Source organism: Pholis gunnellus (genome assembly GCF_910591455.1).
Source record: "Pholis gunnellus genome assembly, chromosome: 13".
Classification (NCBI taxonomy): Eukaryota; Metazoa; Chordata; class Actinopteri; order Perciformes; family Pholidae; genus Pholis; species Pholis gunnellus.
In genome coordinates this window covers 3,838,746-3,859,875 of record NC_136540.1, presented here as the reverse complement: position 1 = coordinate 3,859,875, position 21,130 = coordinate 3,838,746, and the positions used below count along the sequence as shown (strand labels likewise).

Sequence of the window (21,130 nt, the reverse complement as noted above, 5' to 3'; positions counted from 1 at the left end):
CGTCGGTCTTCCAGCAGCTTTACCAGCGTGTCATCCGAATGCTGCGCACCACTCTATAAAAAAAACTGGTACCTGTCCACGGCCGCTGTGGCTGTTGTCAGGCATGCCCTCTGGTAGTGCATCGGCGGTTAGAAGAGAAGAAGAAGAAGAAGAAACAGAGGAAGAGGAAGTGGTCCCACTCCACTCTTGGACTTTGAAGTTTCCACCAGCTCTTCTGAAATGGGCTACTGACTATATTTCAGATTCGGAAGCAAAAGAGTGTCTGAACATTTTTTTTTACTGACGTAGATTAACAATGTGTGTATCTGCTGTGTGAGGTGGAGATTTTGAGGGTTTGCTGCGAGCTTTGCTGCTCTACTGAATGAGGGTTAAAGAATCAGGCTTGTAGGTTGCAGCTTAAAATGAGTGGCAGTATTGTTGTAATGTAACGCAAATCTTCTTCCCTGCATCGTTTTTTTAGTGAGCTTTAAACCAACATACTAAAGGTCTTCACGGGTCCAATATTTGGTTTTAAAAAACTACCTAAAGTCATCATGTATGAATTTATTTTCAAGAAAATATCTGATATCGTCCAAAAGGGATTTGAGGATAATCAGAGTCGAACCCCCCGCTGCTTCTCCGTGAAGCTGTGCGAGCTATGTTACCATGGAGCCCACACTGTCACTAACTGCACTCCCCGAAGAAATGGTATCCAGTTCTTGGAAAAAGGCGATTTGAGAGAGAAGCAGACAGAAGGGTCTACAATATGTGTTTGAAGGAAATATCCAAGATGTCAAACTGATACAGCAGTGAAAATATGTTAAAAAGTGTAAAAGTGAACCAACACATGATCTGGAGATCCAGACAGAAGACAATGAAATTAAGAAACAACACTGTTCCTCTTTATTCACTGTTACAATCATTAAAATACATACAGCATTGACGTGCTAACGCTAGTTAATGATGTGCTAACGTACTCTGCTAACGTATAGCTCCACAGGTTCTTACATAGAATGTTCTAGAAACGTTTATCTCCTTCAAACATCTCCGGGTAACGTGTATCCCTATTACACAACATTTAACATGACGAGCTCCAAATCTACTAAACCAGCCTGAACATGAAGAACATCTGGAACCATTGATGAGAGTCTGTGGAGCAGAGACCGGTAGTTGTGGGACCCTGGTCAGAGCTGGACGAAGCTACACTATGATCGGCCAGTCTTTGTTAGAGGGGGAGGTGCAAACAGGGCCAATGTAGAATTTGGCGGCATTTAGCGGCGAGGTTGCAGATTGCAGCCGACTGAAACTTCTCCGGGACTTCGGCGGCCTGACGCGAAAACGCAAAATGGGCATGACAGATTAGCGGCTCCTTATGTTGATATAAACAGCTCATTCTGAGGTAACAAAAACGGGTGATCATACACTAAATAAAACATACTTAATAATATTATATTACATTTCTGCCAATAGATCCCCCTTAAATGCTACACACTGTCCCTATAAGAGTTACTTACTGTTGGTTTTGGTTTTATTTATGCATTTTTGTGATATCTCCGAGGTTTGTGCTTCGACGCCAATACAATTGAGGTGAATGGACTTTAGTTTGTGGTGCTCATGGCAATGAAAATTGTAGAAGATATTGTCAATTTTTTGCCATTTGAACAAAACAACGGCAGAAGTTTTGTTTTGCTGAGGACAGTCTCACTATCCGTTTATTCATTGGTGTCAGAAAAAGATGGGTGTTGCAAGAATAAGTTTTGGTTGTAAAAACAACAAAATATTGATATAATATATATAATATATATAAAAATATATCAACACCTCAGTATGATACAATACTGAATTTTATTTTGTATTATTATTATTCATTGTATTTTATTTTCCATATTGTATAATTCTATTTCATCATATTTTTATATTACAATCTGTGTTTGATTTTCCATCTTATATTCCATTAATTATGGCATTCTGTGTCTGATTAAGAACTGATCTAGAGGAGTTAACTACCTCCAGAAGATGGCGTTCATGAGTGTGTGTGTGCTGCCGTTAAGCCTCAAAGAGAAGAAGAAGAAGAAGAAAAACAACGAAGAAGAAGCTCATTTCAGGTTTATTTGACATTAGCTGAAATGAGAAGCTAACTTTCTTGTACTTTATTCAAGTCAGGCTGTGTGTTAAATCATGGAAAACCAACTCAAATAGCAGTTTAACGGATTTTATCGACTCAACGGTACGTGACAATTACTAGTCGCTTACTGGTGAGCCCGCTAACTAGCTCGCTAGTAATTTCCAACAAGTGTTAGCCGACTAGCCGTTAGCTTAGCAACGAGCCAACCGTTAACGGGTAATAACGGTCATTTTTAATAAATAAATAAATAAACGCGATTTTAAGCTTTTTCTTACATCACAGCTAAAATAATTACTTCTATATATCATCTGTTTTCATCATGACAAAACGTTAACGATAGTAAATAACTTTTTTAATTTAATTCTCGTGACACTGTTGCTGTCATTCGCGGAAACTCCGCCTCTTCCCCGGCGCACCAGCCAATCAAATCGCTTAGAATCTTGATTGACTGAACTCGCAGCCAATAGCCACCCCCGGCTACAAATACAACGGCTCCTTCATTCACTATCTCTCTCTCTTTCTCTTTGCCCGGCGCATCAGCCAATCAAATCGCTTAGACACTCTTGATTGACTGAACTCGCAGCCAATAGCCACCCCCCGGCTACAAATATGACGGCTCCCTCGCTCTCTCTCTCTTTCCGGCGCAGTTCGCTAGGGGATGCTGATGCTGAGGAGCTTCGCATTGATCAGTAGCATCACCAGAAACCGTGTTTATCGCCATGTTGTATTGTCTGAGGCTGCACCACTGGGTTGACCTCTGCCTGCTGTTGTTTCTAGTAGCGGGTCTGCAGCAGGTGGAAGCAGCAGCAGCCGGCACCGCAGAGATGATCGACCTCAACTGGAAGCCGTTCATCTACGGAGGGATGGCCTCGATTGTCGCAGAATTCGGTGAGCTACGTGATGCACCACCACCACACACAGACATCCCAATGTATCATGGATATATATGGTGTTTACTGTACTTCCATTGTAGCAAATAGTCTTTGTTTTTGCAGACACGTCGCCAGACATGCATAAATAAATAAATACATATCAAAGCTCTTTGGTGCACATTGTGTGCATTATCTTGTCCCGGAACTGCAGGTGTACACGATTCACCAAGTTAGAAATCAGGTCAGTTTGTTGGTACACACATCCACACTGTTTACTTACTTTATAGTGTAATTTAAATAGCACGTAATTAAAGTGGCAGTTAGGACCCATCAGATTAGATAGATGGAAAGATTGATATATACATAAATATATAAATTTGACATGGACCCTACAAAGCTAGACCCGTTAACACCGCTAACTAAAGACATGAAAGAGTGCAGAAAAATAGAAAACAGATGATAGTAATGTAAACATACACACCCTGAGGCGTCACTCAGTTGTTAACTTAACGTGAGCTCCGTGATTTATTAGATATATAATAACCATTTCCCAAGTTTCTTTTTGCTAACTAAGGAAATTACCCAAACATTTTAAGTTGTACTGGTTATTTTTTTGTATATGTTCATGGTGCTTTTCATTTATTCGTGTTGCACAAAAAGAAAGAGGTTCCTGAATAGTCTACTTAGCCGTATGAATCTGATATTTCATCAATATTTGGTGCAAAATATCCTCCATACGGAATCATTATCAACTGCAGCATTGCTATGACTCCACTACATTGATTGTGATCGTTCTTATTCTTATATTTTGAATCCTCAGGGACCTTTCCCATTGACCTGACAAAGACTCGCTTACAGGTCCAGGGTCAGTCCCAGTACACGGAGGTGCGCTACAGAGGCATGTTCCACGCCCTCTTCAAGATCGGCAAGGAGGAGGGCATCCGAGCGCTCTACTCCGGGTATGGAAGACGTTTCTTTAGGTTCTGTATGAAGTCAGATACACTCTTTAGCTTCTGTTGGACTGCAGGAACTTTCACCATGGAGGAACCGCAGGAACCTTCTCCATAAATTAAGTTCTGAGGACATTTTACCCTCAATGTGAGGGGAAGTTCAATAACTTTCAGGGTGGGGTCTGCTTCATCTTGTGTACCTCTTCATTCATAAATCAGGCAAGTACTCGAGTATGGATTTAGGAGGAGAGAGCATTTATTTTAGTTTGATAACATTAAAGTTAAGTCAGGTTCTGCTGTCGGCTTCCTTTTTAAAAGAGACAGACTGCAGCGGCTCTGTGAATTAGAGAAAAACAAGAATTAAAATCCAATCATGAGATACTGGAAGATTCACTCTCCTACGAGTTTAAGATGAGAGAATCCTCTATTAGTCCCACAGCCGGGACATTTACAGGATTACAGCAGCAAAGTGGACAAAACAACAAGAGACATCAGTAGACAACAAGACAAGAAAATAAATAGTCCAACAGTAAAGGTATAATATGTCAAATGCAAAAAAAGAAGCTAAAATTACAATATAAGACACATTATTGCACATATGAGGTAGTATGAAGTGTTTTGTATTGCACATATGTACATTGATACTGCACATGAATGAATGAGTAAAGTGTTGGTGTTCAGTCTTTCTTCTTCTATCTACAAGCTTGTGATGTGATAACAGATACAAACTCACACATGGTGCCCCGTGTGGATGGAAACAGCTTGTGCAGTAACACGCTTTGCACACAAAGCTGTTGCACTTTGTGGGTGTTTTTAAAACTGCGACGTCGCTGAATCCAACTTCAGACCTGAAAGAAGCAGCTTAGAGGAGCAGGAAATGTATTCCAGCTTCTCTCTGACTTTCAAAGCAGCGGCTGTGAGTCAAGTGGTTCAGAGTGGTTCATCCTCATTGAGACTGACATGTTGTTGATGTGAACACAGGTAGGTGTTCAGTTTCCCTCCGGGGTTGAAGTTAATGAAGATTCTTTCTCCTCCTCTCAGGATTTCTCCGGCTCTGTTGAGACAAGCTTCTTACGGGACGATCAAGATCGGAACCTACAACTCTCTGAAGAGGCTGTTTGTGACTCATCCAGAAGGTGAGCGTTGGTCTGCCTCTAACATCCCGTCTTCTACCTTTTTATATCTGTCATCCTGATGCTCTAAATCTACAGCCTGAACACAGAGAAGGAGACGATTCACAGGAAGCGTTTTTGATTATAAGAAACTTGTCTGTCGCTCAGCAGCAACCAAACGAAGAACTACAGGAGGTGGTTTGAATGGTACGGAGAGCGAGCAGCGCCGTATATACACTATGTAAAAATATGGTGGGGGTGATGGGGGTGGTGGTGAAGTCGGTGCTTCCCTCAACAGATTTCTGTTCAGCTCACATCCACCAAACCAGCCTGTGTTGACCCGTCTGGAAGCAGACTGAGTGTGTTAATCCACCGGCACTGATGTGAAAGCTAAATATGAGACAAAGAGCCTCCAGGAAGGAAGGAAGGAAGGAAGGAAGGGAGGGAGGGAGGGAGGAGTGAAGGGGGAGAAGGAGAGGGGGAGTCAGAGTAAGTGCTCCTGACATCTGACATCGATCTCATGTGGAGAACTCAAGTATATATATTTGATTGAAATGGAAATACACAAAACTTCCATCGTTCAAGACCCAAAGAGACTAAAATACATAAACACAAGGCTCATAACTGGTATGATTAAACAATTGTCATTTAGTGTTTGTCTTTCTTTGAATAGAGATGTAATATAATGTATATTTTGTTATAAATGATACGATTATACTAAACCTACTGTATTAAACTCATAGTATTGTGTTTTTATACTAGTGTATTTGATGTTCTACTCCATCCTTTAGTTATGATGTATTAGTACCTTTCACCTCATACTGAAGGTCTGGTAAGAATCATAATTTATCATATTGTACTATGTTATGTTGATAAGTTACTACTTTATATAATCATACCATTTAGTCTTCCTCATCACATACTTTCAAAGTCTTAAACCTCAACGTTTTATGATGAAATTAGACTATTGACATGCAAATTTATCTTTTATTTTTCAATTCAAACGGGATTAAAAAAGCAAAAGAGAACTTGTCTTGCCAAACACAATCTTTCCAAAATAAAGTCCCATGATGCTTCACTTTGTCGTTGGGTTAAAGACGCAACACAATGACACAATGACAATGATTAATCCACCAAACGACGGATGAATGGAGAAACATAGTGAGTTTCGTTGGTTGTAGCTCATTACCATATTAGTGATTTAATTAGCACCATGTGACCGTCTGCTAGTCGCTAGTTGCTGTGCGGGTAAATCATGCACACGTCCTTGTAGTTTACAGCATAAAGGTACCAAAGAGAATAAGTTCATTCAGTTTTAGTATTTTTTTGGAGCTGTACAGAGAACCTCTTCACTTATCAGTCAGAGTCTGCGCTTCATTTATCAGAGATTTAGCGTCTCTGGACGTTTGTGATGCTCTGTCTCCTCTTCTGTTACTTCTCCGTCTGCTTCCTTTTATTTGTCATTTCCCTTTGACTGGTTCCTTCTTTTCCCTCCCTCTCTTTCCTTGTCCTCTCTTTCCTTGTCCTCTCTCTCCTTATCCTCTCAATATTTTATGGCCAATCAGTGAACATAAGTTGAATAATTTAAATAACGGAGCAGATGGAGTAAAGCTTTACGTTTGTTTTCTTAAAGGAGGGGGTCGACTTTTTTTTTTTAAATATTGAATTCATGTGCATGAAGTGTGAGTCCAGATGTGTTTAGCCTCATAAGAGGTATATCTCTGTCCAACAACGGTAACAAAATCGCTAGCGTACACTTCATATCTTCTTTGATTTAAAAAACAAACTTTTCCATTTTATGGGGGATTATATCCTGGAATAGACATAATGTACATAATCCTCTTTTAGCGCTAAAAGTCTTGATCTGTGTGTGTATTTGTAGCATCTTCAGTTTGTATAAAACTTGTTTTTTATTATTAAGGATGTCACATAAACCCATACTTAAGACAACATTACGTTAACCACTTAGTAAGTATTTAAAAAAACATCACGGTTGGTTTTAACATTTTAGTTTAGGCCACAAAAGCAACATTTAGGTTTTAACTGTCTCAAACAGTTTGGTTTAGGAAACAAAAACCACAACGTGGAGTCGAACTACGGTCTTCTGGGTTTAAGTCCTGTATGTTGGACCCGTCCATCCCACCAGTTGTCTTTCTGAAGATTATAAACTTCTACTTGCACTGACTGTATTTTAGTCACGTGGATGATTTTAATTTGTGTTTCCAGTACGAATACTGTGCTTTGAGTTCACATGTTATCTTGTAAAATGAAGTTTTTGGGATGAAACTTGAGGTGGGTAATCAGGGGTTAATAAGGAATTTGCAAAAAACCCAAATGCTATGTACGAGTGTGAGTCTCTTCTCGTGAGTCAGCACCGATGAATCAGAGCAGATGTCTTTGTGCGTTCGGTGAACTTATCGAGAAGTATTGATTCTGAATCTCATGTGAGAAAGTAGATCAGAGGGAGAGTTGAAGGAAAGGAAGCGAGGAGGGAGGAAGGCTCAACTTCACCTTTTTAATGCCAAAATACAAAGCGCTCTTTCTTTATTTAATGTAATGTTTATTTAATGAAAGATAATCACTGAGATAATTGTTTAACTGTGAATGTATTTTGGAACTTCTTGTTTTGCCGGTCAAGAAAGACTATTTGTTTACATACAAGAATAATAAAGAAATGTTGATTCTTTTCTTTATTTACCATATAATCTAATAGAACCGCTAGAGTACTAGTATTCATAAAATACCTAGAGGGATTTAAACTACTTTATTAGGTGGAGAAATCATTTTACTAAAATCATCTGATCTGACTTTTTTATTCACTTTATGAAATGTTTTTTTCACCTTTTTGAATCTTAATATTTAGAATAAAACGACACTATTAAGAACTCATGTTTGGAATCTGAACATGAGCTTCTTCTGGCTCAATGTGCGTGTGTGTGCGGGTGTGTGTGTGTGTGTGTTAATCAGTATTAATTCATATTTCTTGTCTCATTGATGGCAGATGAGACGATTGTGATCAACGTGTTCTGCGGCGTCGTGTCGGGAGTCTTGTCTTCTTCTCTGGCAAACCCTACAGACGTCCTCAAGGTGATCCTCAATGCTCAGACCATCAATATATACATATTAATATATAGACCAATACATACATATCAATATATACATCAATACATACACCAATACATACATCAATATCAAGATCCTCTGCTGAAATGTTCCTATTTGACCACAGATTCACTTAATAAAACATAATATTTAAATATCATTGCTGTTTAAACATGTCAATAAATTCATGTACTTTAAATATTTCTACTTACTTTGCTACTATAACCACAAAATATTAACAGGTTTTAAATTTCATTATGTGTGTTCTTAAAAAGTAAAAAATGTTCCTGTTTAAACCTGGAGAAACCCTGAAATGAATCAATAATGATCATGTTCATCAGTTCATTGTTTTAAGTTATTGATCAAGAACATGTGCCAGTTAGGTTTAAGAACTCATTTTAAAATCTAACAATACATAAACCTAAGTTCACACGCTCGGTTGTATTAAAGGGAGCTAACGTTTTGTTGTTGTTGTTGTTGTTGTTGTTTGTTTGTCGTCGTCGTTCCAGATCAGAATGCAGGCTCAGGGCAGTTTGCTCCAAGGCAGCATGATGTCCAACTTCATGAACATCTACCAGACTGAGGGAACCAGAGGGCTGTGGAGGGTGAGAGCTGGTTTACTGTGTGTGTGTGTGTGTGTGTGTGTGTGTGTGTGTGTGTGTGTGTGTGTGTGTGTGTGTGTGTGTGTGTGTGTGTGTGTGTGTGTGTGTGTGTGTGTGTGTGTGTGTGTGTGTGTGTGTGTGTGTGTGTGCGCGTGTGCGTGTGCGTGCGTGCGTGCGTGCGTGCGGTGTTAATAAACAGAGTGACGTAGAGACGGCGTGTACGTCTCTGGGAGAGGCCTGTCAATCACTGGAAAATAACCGCTTTCAACAGCTCAAGTGTTCTTGTTCACATCTTGTTATCTGGTCGTACGAGCTTTTTGTTTGTCCAGTCAGACTTATTTTCTTCCTCAGGGTGTCATCCCCACAGCGCAGAGAGCAGCCATTGTTGTCGGGGTGGAGCTTCCTGTCTATGACATCACGAAGAAGCACCTCCTTCACTCGGGCCAAATGGGAGACACTATTTTGACACATTTCATGTAAGTTTAAACTCTTTTTTTTTTTTTTTTTTTTGATGATCTCAGCTTTTGGGCCGATCCGTTCACCTTGTTTACTGTCTGGTGGTTTCGTACAGTTCTAGTTTCACGTGTGGTTTTGCCGGAGCGGTGGCCTCCAACCCCGTGGATGTGGTCCGGACCCGCATGATGAACCAGCGGGTTCTGTCGGGAGCCCCCATGTATAAAGGAACGCTGGACGGACTGATGCAAACGTGGAAGAACGAGGGCTTCTTCGCCCTCTACAAGGGATTCTGGCCCAACTGGCTGCGGCTGGGACCGTGGAACATCATCGTATCCTTTAGAACCTAAATGAGTTCCTTCTGATCGCTTCTGGTTCTTGAAGACATTGTGGAATTCCATAAAAGGAATATAAATGGTATCTGATCCATCCAGATAATCTGAACAACGGACTGTTAAAACTATAAAATGGAAATGTTTTTGTCCGCGTCTACAAAGACTGAATAGTTTTAAAAGTGTTTAAACTGCAACAGGACTCTAGAAGCAGCCCGACTCTAGAACCAACCGGACTCTAGAACCAGCCCGACTCTAGAGCCAGCCGGACTCTAGAAGCAGATGGACTCTAGAACCAACCCGACTCTAGAACCAACCCGACTCTAGAACCAGCCCGACTCTAGAAGCAGATGGACTCTAGAACCAACCCGACTCTAGAACCAACCCGACTCTAGAACCAACCCGACTCCAGAGCCAGCCGGACTCCAGAGCCAGCCGGACTCTAGAGCCAGCCGGACTCTAGAACCAACCCGACTCTAGAACCAACCCGACTCTAGAACCAGCCGGACTCTAGTCCCGGCCGGACTCTGGAAGCAGATGGACTCTAGAGCCAGCCCGACTCTAGAAGCAGATGGACTCTAGAACCAGCCCGACTCTAGAACCAGCTGGACTCTAGAACCAGCCGGACGGCACAGTGTCAGATAAAGATCAGGCTACACTAATGTTATTAGTATAATACTCTTTGTAGTGTTAGATTCCACTGGTGGTTTATTTATACAACCACAATAACACTAAATCTATTTCTTCCATTCAGGGATATGAAGGTTTATCCCACGACACAATAGAAATGTAGCGCTGTAGTTTGATAAAAATAAGGAACATTTGAAAGGGACCCTAAAATCCCAAACCCATGTTCCTCCTCTTACCTGTTGTGCTATTTAACGATCTAGATTGTCAGGAAACGATAGATCTTCTTTAAAGCCACCAGACTTTAATTTAACCTCAAAGAACACAGGAGTTGCTGGTTTACCGCTGCCGCCATCCGTTAGTTTGTGTTATTGTTATTTGGTGGATCCGAACTAACCAAAGTTTCACAATAAGAGACCCGCCAGCCTCGTGTTCTGGGAGCTAAAATGGAGTCAATGGTGAGATCATAGACGGATATAACGGACCATCAAACACATGTGTATTATATGTTTCAATTTTACTCCCCCTTATGTTTATACAGCCTTTACTTTGTAACTAAAATGTTAATATTATTGCTGAACAAACATGGGAAAATATACTTGTAGTGTTGTTTTGGTGGCGGTAAAGCCTTCGTCTGTTCGAAACCTTCAAAAAAACTAAAGAGCACCACAAAGGTACCGTTCTACTGGACCCGGTCCACAGAGAGAGTTCAGCACCACGGACAGCACCGATGTCTTCTAACCATTCATCCAAACTAAGTCCACCACACACGTCAAAATGAACTACAAAACCACAGATGTGGTATTGTAGGTGATTATTTTAGTGATGAGCAGACCAAGGAGGGAGAGAGGGAGGGAGAGAGAGAGGGGGAGAGAAGGGGAGAGGGAGGGAGAGAGAGAGAGAGAGAGAGAGAGAGAGAGAGAGAGAGAGAGAGAGAGAGAGAGAGAGAGAGAGAGAGAGAGAGAGAGAGAGAGAGAGAGAGAGAGAGAGAGAGGTCTGGTTTTCCTGTTTTCCTTCACCACCTGTTCCAGTTCTTCATCACATTCGAGCAGCTACAGAAGTTCACGATCTAAGCGGAGCAGGAAGTGACCTCACTGGACTGAACGGAGCAGGAAGTGACCTCACTGGACTTAACGGAGCAGGAAGTGACCTCACTGGACTGAACGGACCTCACTGGACTGTTGTTGGGTCAGAAGGTGTGAGCTATGTTTGGTCATCTCCCCCCATGCTCATCCAAACTCCCTCTGTTTGTTTGTTTGTTTCTTCACGGTGTGTTTTATTTATTGTCACTTTGTTGTGTTTATTCGTACTGTTGCTATGGTGATCTCTGTCACCATCAGACTCCTCCTCCGACACTCAGGCAGCTCAACGTTCTGTAGCAGGAGACTGGAAGATGATAGACTTGTTGATTTGGTGAACTTTTGCATTTATTATTATTATTTATTATTTTAAACAGACACTTGTGATTGTTTCTTCTTCACAGATCTGGTAAAAAAAAAGATACATTTCTTTAATAACCATCACAGAATGTCTAAGCCTAGTTTTAAAAAGTGATATTTTAACGTGAATGACGTGTATGAACGCAGCATTTTGTTGGGTTAAACTGCGACATATTGACTGTTACAGGAAGTTACTGAACTGAGAGAATTAAGACTTTGAGGATTAATGGTTAATCTCTGAATGGAAAATGTTGAGGAATAAAAATAAAGAAATTACGAAGCTGGAGGAGAAAAAACTCTGATATAAAGTCACACATCTTTGAATTTCGTCGCTCCTAAAGTAGCGTTTTTATGCTTGTGTTCTTTCATCAACATAAATAGATAAATACTAATTTGATAAATATTTAGTGTTTACCGGCAGCACCTGTGCTGTGAGGTTCAGCTAAAGTTACTTTGTTCATTGACTCAATTAAAACGCATCTCTGAGTTTATTTCTTGTAAATTCTGAGAAGATTAAAGTTTTTTCTCGTAAATTTTAATCTCAAGAGAATTCTGCAATTTATTAACTTTTTTATTTCCTATAATGACCCCGTTCACACCGTTCTTCTTTTGTCCATCTAGGTGTAAAGAAAAGGTTCCTCCCAAAATGCAGTTTTAATCTTAAAATGACTCGAACACTTTGTAAGTTTTGTTCTATTCATGATTTCTTCGGAGAATAAATTTGAACTCTGAACATCTGTGACTTAAAGTTTTACTTGAAATGTGAACCAAAGCCTTTTTAATGATCCTCTTCTTCACTTTACAACCAAAAGGTGTTCTTCCTCTTCTTCCTTTCTCCTTCTTCAGTCCACATCAATCGCTCCTTTTACCTTTTCATTGTTTCTATAGATGCGGTTCTTTTATTCTCCTCCAGTCTGCAGCTCTGAAAGCTAGTTTCACGTCAAGGCGAAAGTTATTTCTCCGTATTTTTACTGTTTTGAGGTGAATAGAAAGAATCAGCTGATGTGAACAGGAAAGTTCAAAAGAAGCCAAAAACGTGTTTCTACCGAGCTGCTGAAGTCTTAAGGAGATTTTAATTAATAACACAATAAGTTTTAAATGTTTTCTGTGAATACGTATCCGAACACATGCTACTTAGTATTTGTGAATATTTATTTGTTTGACGACGTTCTTCATCCACCAGCATCACCAAAACATTGTTATGCTTTATTTAAGTATTTTAGTTTGTTCTGAAATCTGAAGGTTTTTATTATGTCAACCTTATTTTTTATACTTTGACTTCAGATAAAATTCCTAAAATCATCTTGAGACGGAGAAAAGTCCTCTTTCTTCTGTTGTAAACGCACAAACATGGTGTGTGTGTATGTATGTATATGTATATATATATATATATATATATATATTTTAATTTATAGCTGCTGTTCAGTTGTGACTGAACCAGCTCGGCTTTTGTCATGTTTCATATTTATTTACTTCCTAGTTTGTTAGTTTGTTTATTTTCATCTATGAAGAGACATTCGGTAAGTTTTGCCATTTTAAAAACAAACCTGTTGCAGCTTTACGTTGTTTCTTTCATAATGTCGCTCCTCCTGCGCTGATGCCTCATACTTGACGGAGGAATTCACAAAGAAGGATTGCGTTGCTTTTTTACAGCCGCTAAACTCTAAATTAACCAATTTGAAGGACTTTAAGTTTGAAAAGAGATGTTTGTAAGAACAAGATTAGAAGGAGTCAGTGACGTATAACCAAGTGTCATCTGCATATATATTGTTTATATGTGGTGAATAAAAAGAGACTAGAGCCTTGTTTGTTCACCTTTTCTTCTAAAATGTTAGTGACATTTCAGACGCAGCCAAAAGACTCCAACAGAAAAACTATTCTTTAGTTTTCACTGAAATATAAATCAACCAGTAGACTGAAATCTTTGCAACTTTAATGGTGAAGTATTTCCTTCACTTATTTACCAAATAATCAAATCCCTTCACCATTATTTTATGTCCCCTGTGAACATTTTGAGCTCTGATTGAACATTTCACAGCGTCACTGATGGAGAGTTTGCTCAGTTGAAAGCTCCAGAAAGTGGCCCTTGAGTCACGATTATTTAATAAAATAAAATGTTTGGTGTATGCCACGTAATCAGGTTTTTAAATCTGTTGATGCTTTTCTGTTGTTTAATAGTAGTTGTAGTTTAAAATGTGTCTGATTTCTCTTTTTGCTTTCTGTGCCTGAATCAAGTTTTACGTTTTTTTTAGTCTCACGTTGAATGAAACTGATCAATTCAACACGATATTTATTGACTTATTGATTTTGTATCGGCGATTTCGTATCCTCCAGACCTCACTCTCACTTTTAGTTTAATTGTTTATAAATGAATCCTTCATTTAGTTTCTTTAAGTTGTTCATGTTTTGTCCCACTTTTATGAAGTTCTTTCTGATTTTAAAACGATATGATATAATGTACATATTCTCTTGACTTCTTTTGCACTTTGGTGAGTCACGGCTGTCTGTAAACCTTCATGCTTTATGATTTGATTTTATGGTGGGACTTCTTTCAGTGTTTTTAAGTTTATTTTCTTTGTGTTTCGGCTTTCTATCGATTCAATGTTCACTCAAATAAAATATATGCTTTAAATGTTTCTGTATCAACTTTGTGTTGTCTTTCTTTGTCTGTTTGAACAACGATCAACTTCCTGGATTTTAACATTTAAAGATAGCTTTGTGTCTTAAGAGGAAACTCAACAAAAAAGGAAACAATACGTATGAAATGATGCGACTGGTGTCTGAAGGTGTTTATCATTTAGCCGATGAGCTCTCTGTATAGTCCTCCACATACTAAACTCTGGATAGTGAGTCGAACGTTGTGAATGAGTGAGTGACAACCCAAGTTTTCAAGTTGTCTCTCCGTCCGTCCCGGGATATCTCAGGAAAACGTCCACCTGGACTCAAGGAATCTCTTCAATTTGGCGGTCAAAAGCTCAAGAATTCATCTAAAAAGATGAAACACATGTCGGACACAAAGGCTGTGAATCCCAGAGTCCAAATAGATGAAACACATTAAACCTGACAGTTTCAAACAAAGAAATCCAAAGTGTCCAGCTGTGTTCCAGATGTTTCAAATGATGCCGAGCTGATCGAGTCCTCGGATTGGTTCTTGGTTAATAGTTTTATACCTTATTTCTTTTAAAGTCTGTCATCACTTTTATGTCATTTTTTGTTTCAAATTATTTTTGCTGTTTTGTTCTTAAAGTCTGACGTCTCTTATTTGAATTTTTCACTTGATTTTCACTTTTTACTGTTTTTTTCATATTTAGTTTTTCATGTGGAGAAACTTTTACTCTGACACATTTTGGTAAAAAAATTTAAAATAAATTAATAAATCCAAACATGTTTGTAATTTGGGTGAACCAACCCTTTAATGTTTACTCTAATCAATCACACACTCACACGTACACACACACTCACACTCACACACACGCTCACTCACACACACACTCACTCACACAGTGTCATCAGGTGAACGAGCTGCAGGTGTCTGAGCTCGTCACACACCTGAACTGTGTTTCTATTAAAACCTCTTGAGAAGCTTCTGGAGGAAGTGAATGTTTTAGTGTCTGATGTTTGTGAACGAGCTGCTGCTTCACAAACACACAGACTTATCTAGATATATATATGTTTTATTTTTATCTGTCATTAGAAATATAAAGCTGAGTTCTCTCTAGAGCTCCAGCAGCAAATATGTTTGCTTAAGTTGCTTCCAGTTAGTTTTATGTTTCTTCTCCACGTGTTTTATTCTCCGTAGAGTGTTTTTTTTTTAAAGTCAGGTTTAGTTAAACTTGAGCTCAGAGAGCCATGAGGGAGGAGATCGCCGCCGCCGTGTTCTTCGTGGCTCGGCTGGTGAAGAGATACGGACATCTGGACAACGACGGCCGGGAGCGCTTCGCCGCCTCGCTCACCTCGGTTCTGTTCGAGAGCTACAAGAACCACTGGCACCCGAACGCACCCTCCAAGGGTCAGGCCTACAGGTCAGAGCATCACGCTTTACGGTCACATTGCTATGAATTGTGGGTAATTCCCTCAGGAGAAGTCTGCAGAAATGCGGATTTATGAAAACGGGTTCCTAAAGGACTCAAAGTCTGAGAGACTCAAACACTCGATGATTTGACCGTAACTAAACCCTCGGGTGTGTAGACCTTTTTGACTTTGAGACAAGGGAACAGGAAGTGGAGAGAATTCTGACTAATGTCCTGGATTTAGGACTCATTTTGTAACAAAGAATGTAAATTTCCTTCAGCTTTGTTAAAATACTGTTGAGGCAAAACATCTCAACCAGATATCTTGAAACCTGGTTACGACTAAAACCCTCTACTGTTGTCCAAAGAGAAAACAAACGTATTAAATGAGACGTTCCTCATGTTCAGCATAATCTCCTCGTATCTCTGAGGCACAGTTGTGTTTTGTGCGGTTCCAGGTGTCTCCGGGTGAACCGGGTGCAGCTGCAGGACCCGGTGCTGCAGCAGGCCTGCAATCGGGGTCCGGTCCGGTACGAGGATCTGGGCCTCCCCCGGGAGATGACGGTGTGGGTCGACCCTGGAGAGGTGTCCTGCAGGTCAGAAGTCTTACTGCTTGTTGTGATTATCGTTAAAACTGCAACTCTTCAAGATCGTTATCTAAGAAATGGTTCAGGACGTAACAAATCTACTTTACTGTCGCATTTCCAAATTGGGTCCTGTTAAAGGGTTAAAAATGTGAGATACTACTTTTTAAATTGGTCAGCTTTAGATGTGGTAAGTTTATTTTTCTGCTGTCAGTCTTTACGCTAAACTAATCTGCTAGCTCCACCTTGATCGTTGCTGGATAAAGCGTGTGAGTTGACTTTACATTTGGAATGTAGCTAGCTAGCTAAGCCAACGGCTTTGTTGGTGAAGTACATGGTGAGACGACTAATTAATGGCACAATTCAAACGGGATCCAACATTATTTCTCTCTTGCCCATTGACTACCCTTAATATTTTTAGAGGACACTGGAAGGGGCGGGACTTAGCCTATCTAATCTGGTTTAGATTTCATTTTTCATCTCTTCAGGTACGGTGAACGAAGCACCCCGTTCTGCGTCTCGGTGGTGGACGGCTCCCGCCGTGCGGACGGTGAATTTTCCCGCCGGATCCACGAAGCCGTGGAGCGGGCGAGCCTCGACGTCCAATCGGGAAGCTCCTCAGATGATGACGACGAGGAGGAAGTGGGCGGAAACAACAGCATGAGCAGCTGCAACCTGTCGGCCATTTGTCCGGTTTCAGTTGTAACCAGCAACGCTGAGTCCAAAACCATCCCGACCGTCAGCAACCCCAACAGCGTCTACCGGGTGAGACGTTTCATTTACTCTACAATGCACAGATGTGGTAGAAATTATTATTTAAAAATGTTAAACATTTCACCAGATAGTCCGTCAGGGTTCTTAGAATCAAATGAGGCATTATGTAATGGTAACTTTTGGTGAATTTAGGAGAAATCTACAGACTGACACAAATAGACAAAGTAGTTGAATAAAGTTGCACAGGAACTTAGAATTAAAACACTTTTAGAAGATGAAGCAGTTGCTTTATTGTTTAAGTATTTGGACGTTCAGTCAAAGGCTGTGCAGCCCCCTTTACCTCCAGTCATTTCCAGCTAGAGAGTTAATAAAGGTAGTTGAAGGGTTTTTGACTTGGTTTTTTTTGCTAATCTCAGTTCAGTGAGTTTTCTCCGGGCGCTCCTCAGACCTGGCTGAGGGACAAGAGGAAGGCCTTTGCTGCTGACGCGTTCCCGCCTCACCCGCCTCACCCGCCTCCAGTCGGAGGTCCCACCTCCCAGTTCTCCAGCCAGAAAGGCTTCAAGTCCAATCGAACCACGTTCACCTTCGCCGGGCCTCGTGTGGACAAGTACCACTGGGTCAGCAAAGCCCGATGAGAGCCGCGCCTCCGGAACCAAAATCAGGTTTATCAACGAGACATCGACCCCCGCTTGAGGGGGGGAAATAAAATTAAGGACAGTTTAGGAAAAAGAGTTTAAAGTGTTAATGATTTAAAGTAATGCTGTTTAAGCATGTTTTTAAACTTTGACGTATTTTAAATGCTTATCTGTGTTTTGTTTGTTTTTAAACTAATATTAAAGTGTGAATAAAGTAACATTGAACTGTCATTGAAAAGAAATAAAAGCGTCAGAGTCAGCTCTGCTGGTTGATCTAAAAGTGGCTTCTTTTTTAATTTCATGTTTCAGCTCCTCTTGGTTTTAGTTTATGTAACACGAGTCATCATGTAAATGACTCATTTGGTCATGCAGCTTCATTTTTATGAATTTCAAATGTCAGAATTCTGGACAAATAATTGCTGCAACGAATGAAAATATAAAAAAAAATCTCAAAGTCCAGAACACATTGAGCACTTTATGCACACTGAAGTCCACATTTCTGCAGACTCAAACCAAAGCAATTACCCACAATCCTTGTGTTGTGACGTTTAAACACAGGTTTACCAGCTCCAGCGCTTTTTTTTTTTTTACATTTTTTTGCAGACACTTGAGCTGCATTCCAAATCACACTTTTATTTTTAGTACAAACTGCAGCTGCTCTTTAAGTCTGAACCGTTGAAGGCACATTCCAACAAGGTCCGGAGGGTTTCGTGCCTATGAGTGTAGAAGGACTCACTCTCTCAGGCATTTTGATTTACTTTTTTTAAGTCTGGATTTGTGCACACTTTTCCTCAAAAAACCCACACTTCATAGCAATGTCGTGGAGAACACTAGGTGACCAGTGGGGAAAAAAATAAGTGTTCAACCTGGAATATAAAATGTACACAAATATTAAGTGTTAAAGAATGAAACACAAAGCGGAGATTTTATTACAGATTTATTCATAAAACATTTTATTTTTTTGAAGTTTTGACAAGTACATTTTTATTTTACATATATCACCTCATGAAGCGAAAAGCCTGCAGGACATTCAAATCAGGGAGTAAAATATCTCAAATACCCACAACTGTGCCTGACATGTTATAACATCATGGTAACTTTGTATTCACTCCACCTGGTTACATTAACGCTGTCCAAAAGTCTGTTTTTATCTAATGTAACTTTGCGCTCAAATTTGGTGTTTGTTTACAAAAAGTTACATAAAGTTATGAATGAAGATGCTGTAAATACAGCGGTCTGTAGCTGTGTGTGTGGTGGTTGTACTGGTAGTGATGTTAGTGATTGGTGTTGAAGAACAATCAGCTAGCAACACTGCCTGCACAGCAACCCCGGTCATATTCATCAGGAGTCCGCAACACGTCGATGCACATGAACGGGTTTAACTTTTCCTGCTGCAGTAAAGAGAAACTTTATGTAAAGTATAAAGGTACACGACTATTAATTAAACATTCAAATAAGAGGATCACTTCTAGAATGTTCAAAGGGATTAACGTGGGTGTTTACAGGAGTCTTGACAGCTTGACATTTAGGAAAATAATAGCTTTCATGTCTGTACGGTAAATAGAAATCTACATAACAGCTAGTTAGCTTAGCTTAGCATAACAACTGGAAACAGGGAAACTGCTAGCCTGGCTCCTTCCAAAAGAAACAAAAATCTGAGTACAAGCTCCTCTAAAGCTCGCTGATTAACACATCTAGTTTGATTGATCCGCACAAAAACCCAAAGAGCAAGAATAAATCATCGTCTCTGGTAGAGACCTGTCAATCACTGTGTAGCCCCGCCCTAAAGCATACCCTGCTTTATGGTCTGTTTGACTCTAAATGGACCATTTACTAAATGAACATCATGCTGTATTGAAGAAGACTTAAAACTAGAGATTGAGACCATAAACTCATGTTTACAATGTTTACTGAGGTAATAAATCAAGAGAGAAGTAGTCATTTTCTCATAGACTTCTATACAACCAGAGGAGTCGCCCCCTGGTGGACATTAGAGAGAATGCAGCTTTAAGACATGAAGCATCGGCTTCACTGGAGGTTGCCGCCTGTCTCTTTGTGGACAAAGTAAAACTCTTCTGCCGACTTGCCGACCGCGTCCCACACAGCGTGACCTCCGTACGATTAAATTAACACAAAGACGCACTCATGTAAACAACAGCAGTGTCAGAATTATAACAACTATAAAAAAAAAGTGATGCATGAGTGCTGTGACCCTACCTGCTGCAGCTCTCACCGCTCTCTGACCACTGCAGGAGAAACACAACCGTCTCCACAGATACACCTAACTGTGTGTGTGTGTGTGTGTGTGTGCCCATGCCTCAGGTCATGCCTCGACTTGCCCCCCCGGCTGGCAGGTACGTTGCCGTGGTGAAGCAGTCAGTGGCAGCAGTAAACAAACACAAACCCATCGAGCCGCCAGGATTTGCCAGTTTTTGTTGAGTTTCATGTGACCTGCAGCTCTCTCACGTGCTTCTACTTTACGCTCTACGTGATTTAGATAGAACGGACTCTTAACCATTCAAATCAAACGTGGCACGATGGTCAGAGCAGCGGCCATTTTTATGTGAATCGTTTCTAATGAATTTTAAACCAATTTATGAGTCACGGACTCACCGAGGTTTTTTTAGAAGAGAAGTGTCATTTTTACCGGCTCTCAGAGTTTGAATATTGCGTATTCTTGCTCTGCTAAAAACATATATAACTGATGACTGTAAATATAGATTGTACGGATCAATAGTGTGAAAAGCTGCCCCCTGTTTGTTTGCAGCTCATGGCTACATGTTACTTAAAGCACCTTTAAGATGTTTTTATAACCTGGTCCTGAGAGAAATAATATATTAACAAAGCTGTTGAAAAGGCAAATAGACTTGGAACGATTTCCAAATGTCTTGTCCCAGTTCCTCAGGATCTTTCAGTTGTTTTTTCTTCTAGTTTTGATGCAATGAAGCCGACAGAAAACATCCAACACTGTGCTAAATCGCTGATCCGTCCTCCAAAGGGCTGTTGTGTTCTTAAATCTCCTCTTAGTATCATCTAAATCACATACGGTTGTATAAAAAATACTGCAACCAAAACAAGAAAAAAGGAGATTTGAGTTCGTAACTGAACAAAAAAAAGAAAATCACTTTATTTGAGGAGTTGTTGATGGAACTGTTGATATTCTGGAAACACTGACGATGGTTCATATTGTCCGATATGACGCGTAACAACAATGTTTTCCCATCTAACATTTGTACACCATCTTTTTAAATTACAGTATTACTGTGTCTCTTTACATGTCATCTATCGATATACAGTTCAGCTACACAGAGGAACAAAATGAAGTATTTCTGGTCCTCGGTGCAAAACAAACAAATTAATTATGCAACAAAAAGGTTCATCCAAGACAAAAACAAGGTACCAACATGTAGTGCAAATATAAACAAACACAAATATGAGAAGTGCAAACACGTGAAACAGATCAAGTTTGTGGGTCCCAGAGTCAAACGTGTTGCTCCTATTCATCAACTCACACAGTGGAGGAGAAACAAATATGTAGAATATAATTTGGTAAAGTTTTGCATTTATCTAAGACGTCCTGCAAACTAGGCGTCC

At 40.0% G+C, this 21,130-nt stretch overlaps 2 protein-coding genes across 4 annotated transcripts; both read left to right on the top strand.

Moving 5' to 3' along the window:
• The first annotated feature begins 2,067 nt into the window (after nucleotides 1-2,067).
• On the top strand, nucleotides 2,068-12,301 carry slc25a14 (solute carrier family 25 member 14). Of its 3 annotated transcripts, none has more exons than XM_079172254.1 (9): nucleotides 2,068-2,206; nucleotides 2,882-2,992; nucleotides 3,797-3,935; nucleotides 4,968-5,062; nucleotides 8,040-8,125; nucleotides 8,650-8,745; nucleotides 9,094-9,218; nucleotides 9,314-9,527; nucleotides 11,186-12,301. In XM_079172254.1, the coding sequence occupies exons 2-9, from the start codon at nucleotides 2,929-2,931 to the stop codon at nucleotides 11,225-11,227; spliced, it is 861 nt and encodes a 286-aa protein (XP_079028380.1). In that variant the 5' UTR covers nucleotides 2,068-2,206; nucleotides 2,882-2,928; the 3' UTR covers nucleotides 11,228-12,301. The 3 variants fall into 3 exon arrangements, with proteins under 3 accessions (XP_079028380.1, XP_079028381.1, XP_079028379.1); XM_079172255.1 differs by having other exon boundaries at nucleotides 2,188-2,206; nucleotides 3,835-3,935; XM_079172253.1 differs by lacking the exon at nucleotides 2,068-2,206 and having other exon boundaries at nucleotides 2,866-2,992.
• A 3,141-nt stretch (nucleotides 12,302-15,442) lies between these two features.
• On the top strand, nucleotides 15,443-17,536 carry btg4 (B-cell translocation gene 4; the record flags this gene model as incomplete). The annotated part of the gene is made up of 4 exons (XM_079172327.1): nucleotides 15,443-15,615; nucleotides 16,062-16,199; nucleotides 16,676-16,952; nucleotides 17,318-17,536. 4 exons carry the CDS (start codon nucleotides 15,443-15,445, stop codon nucleotides 17,534-17,536), a joined length of 807 nt encoding a protein of 268 aa, XP_079028453.1.
• Nucleotides 17,537-21,130: the final 3,594 nt, after the last annotated feature.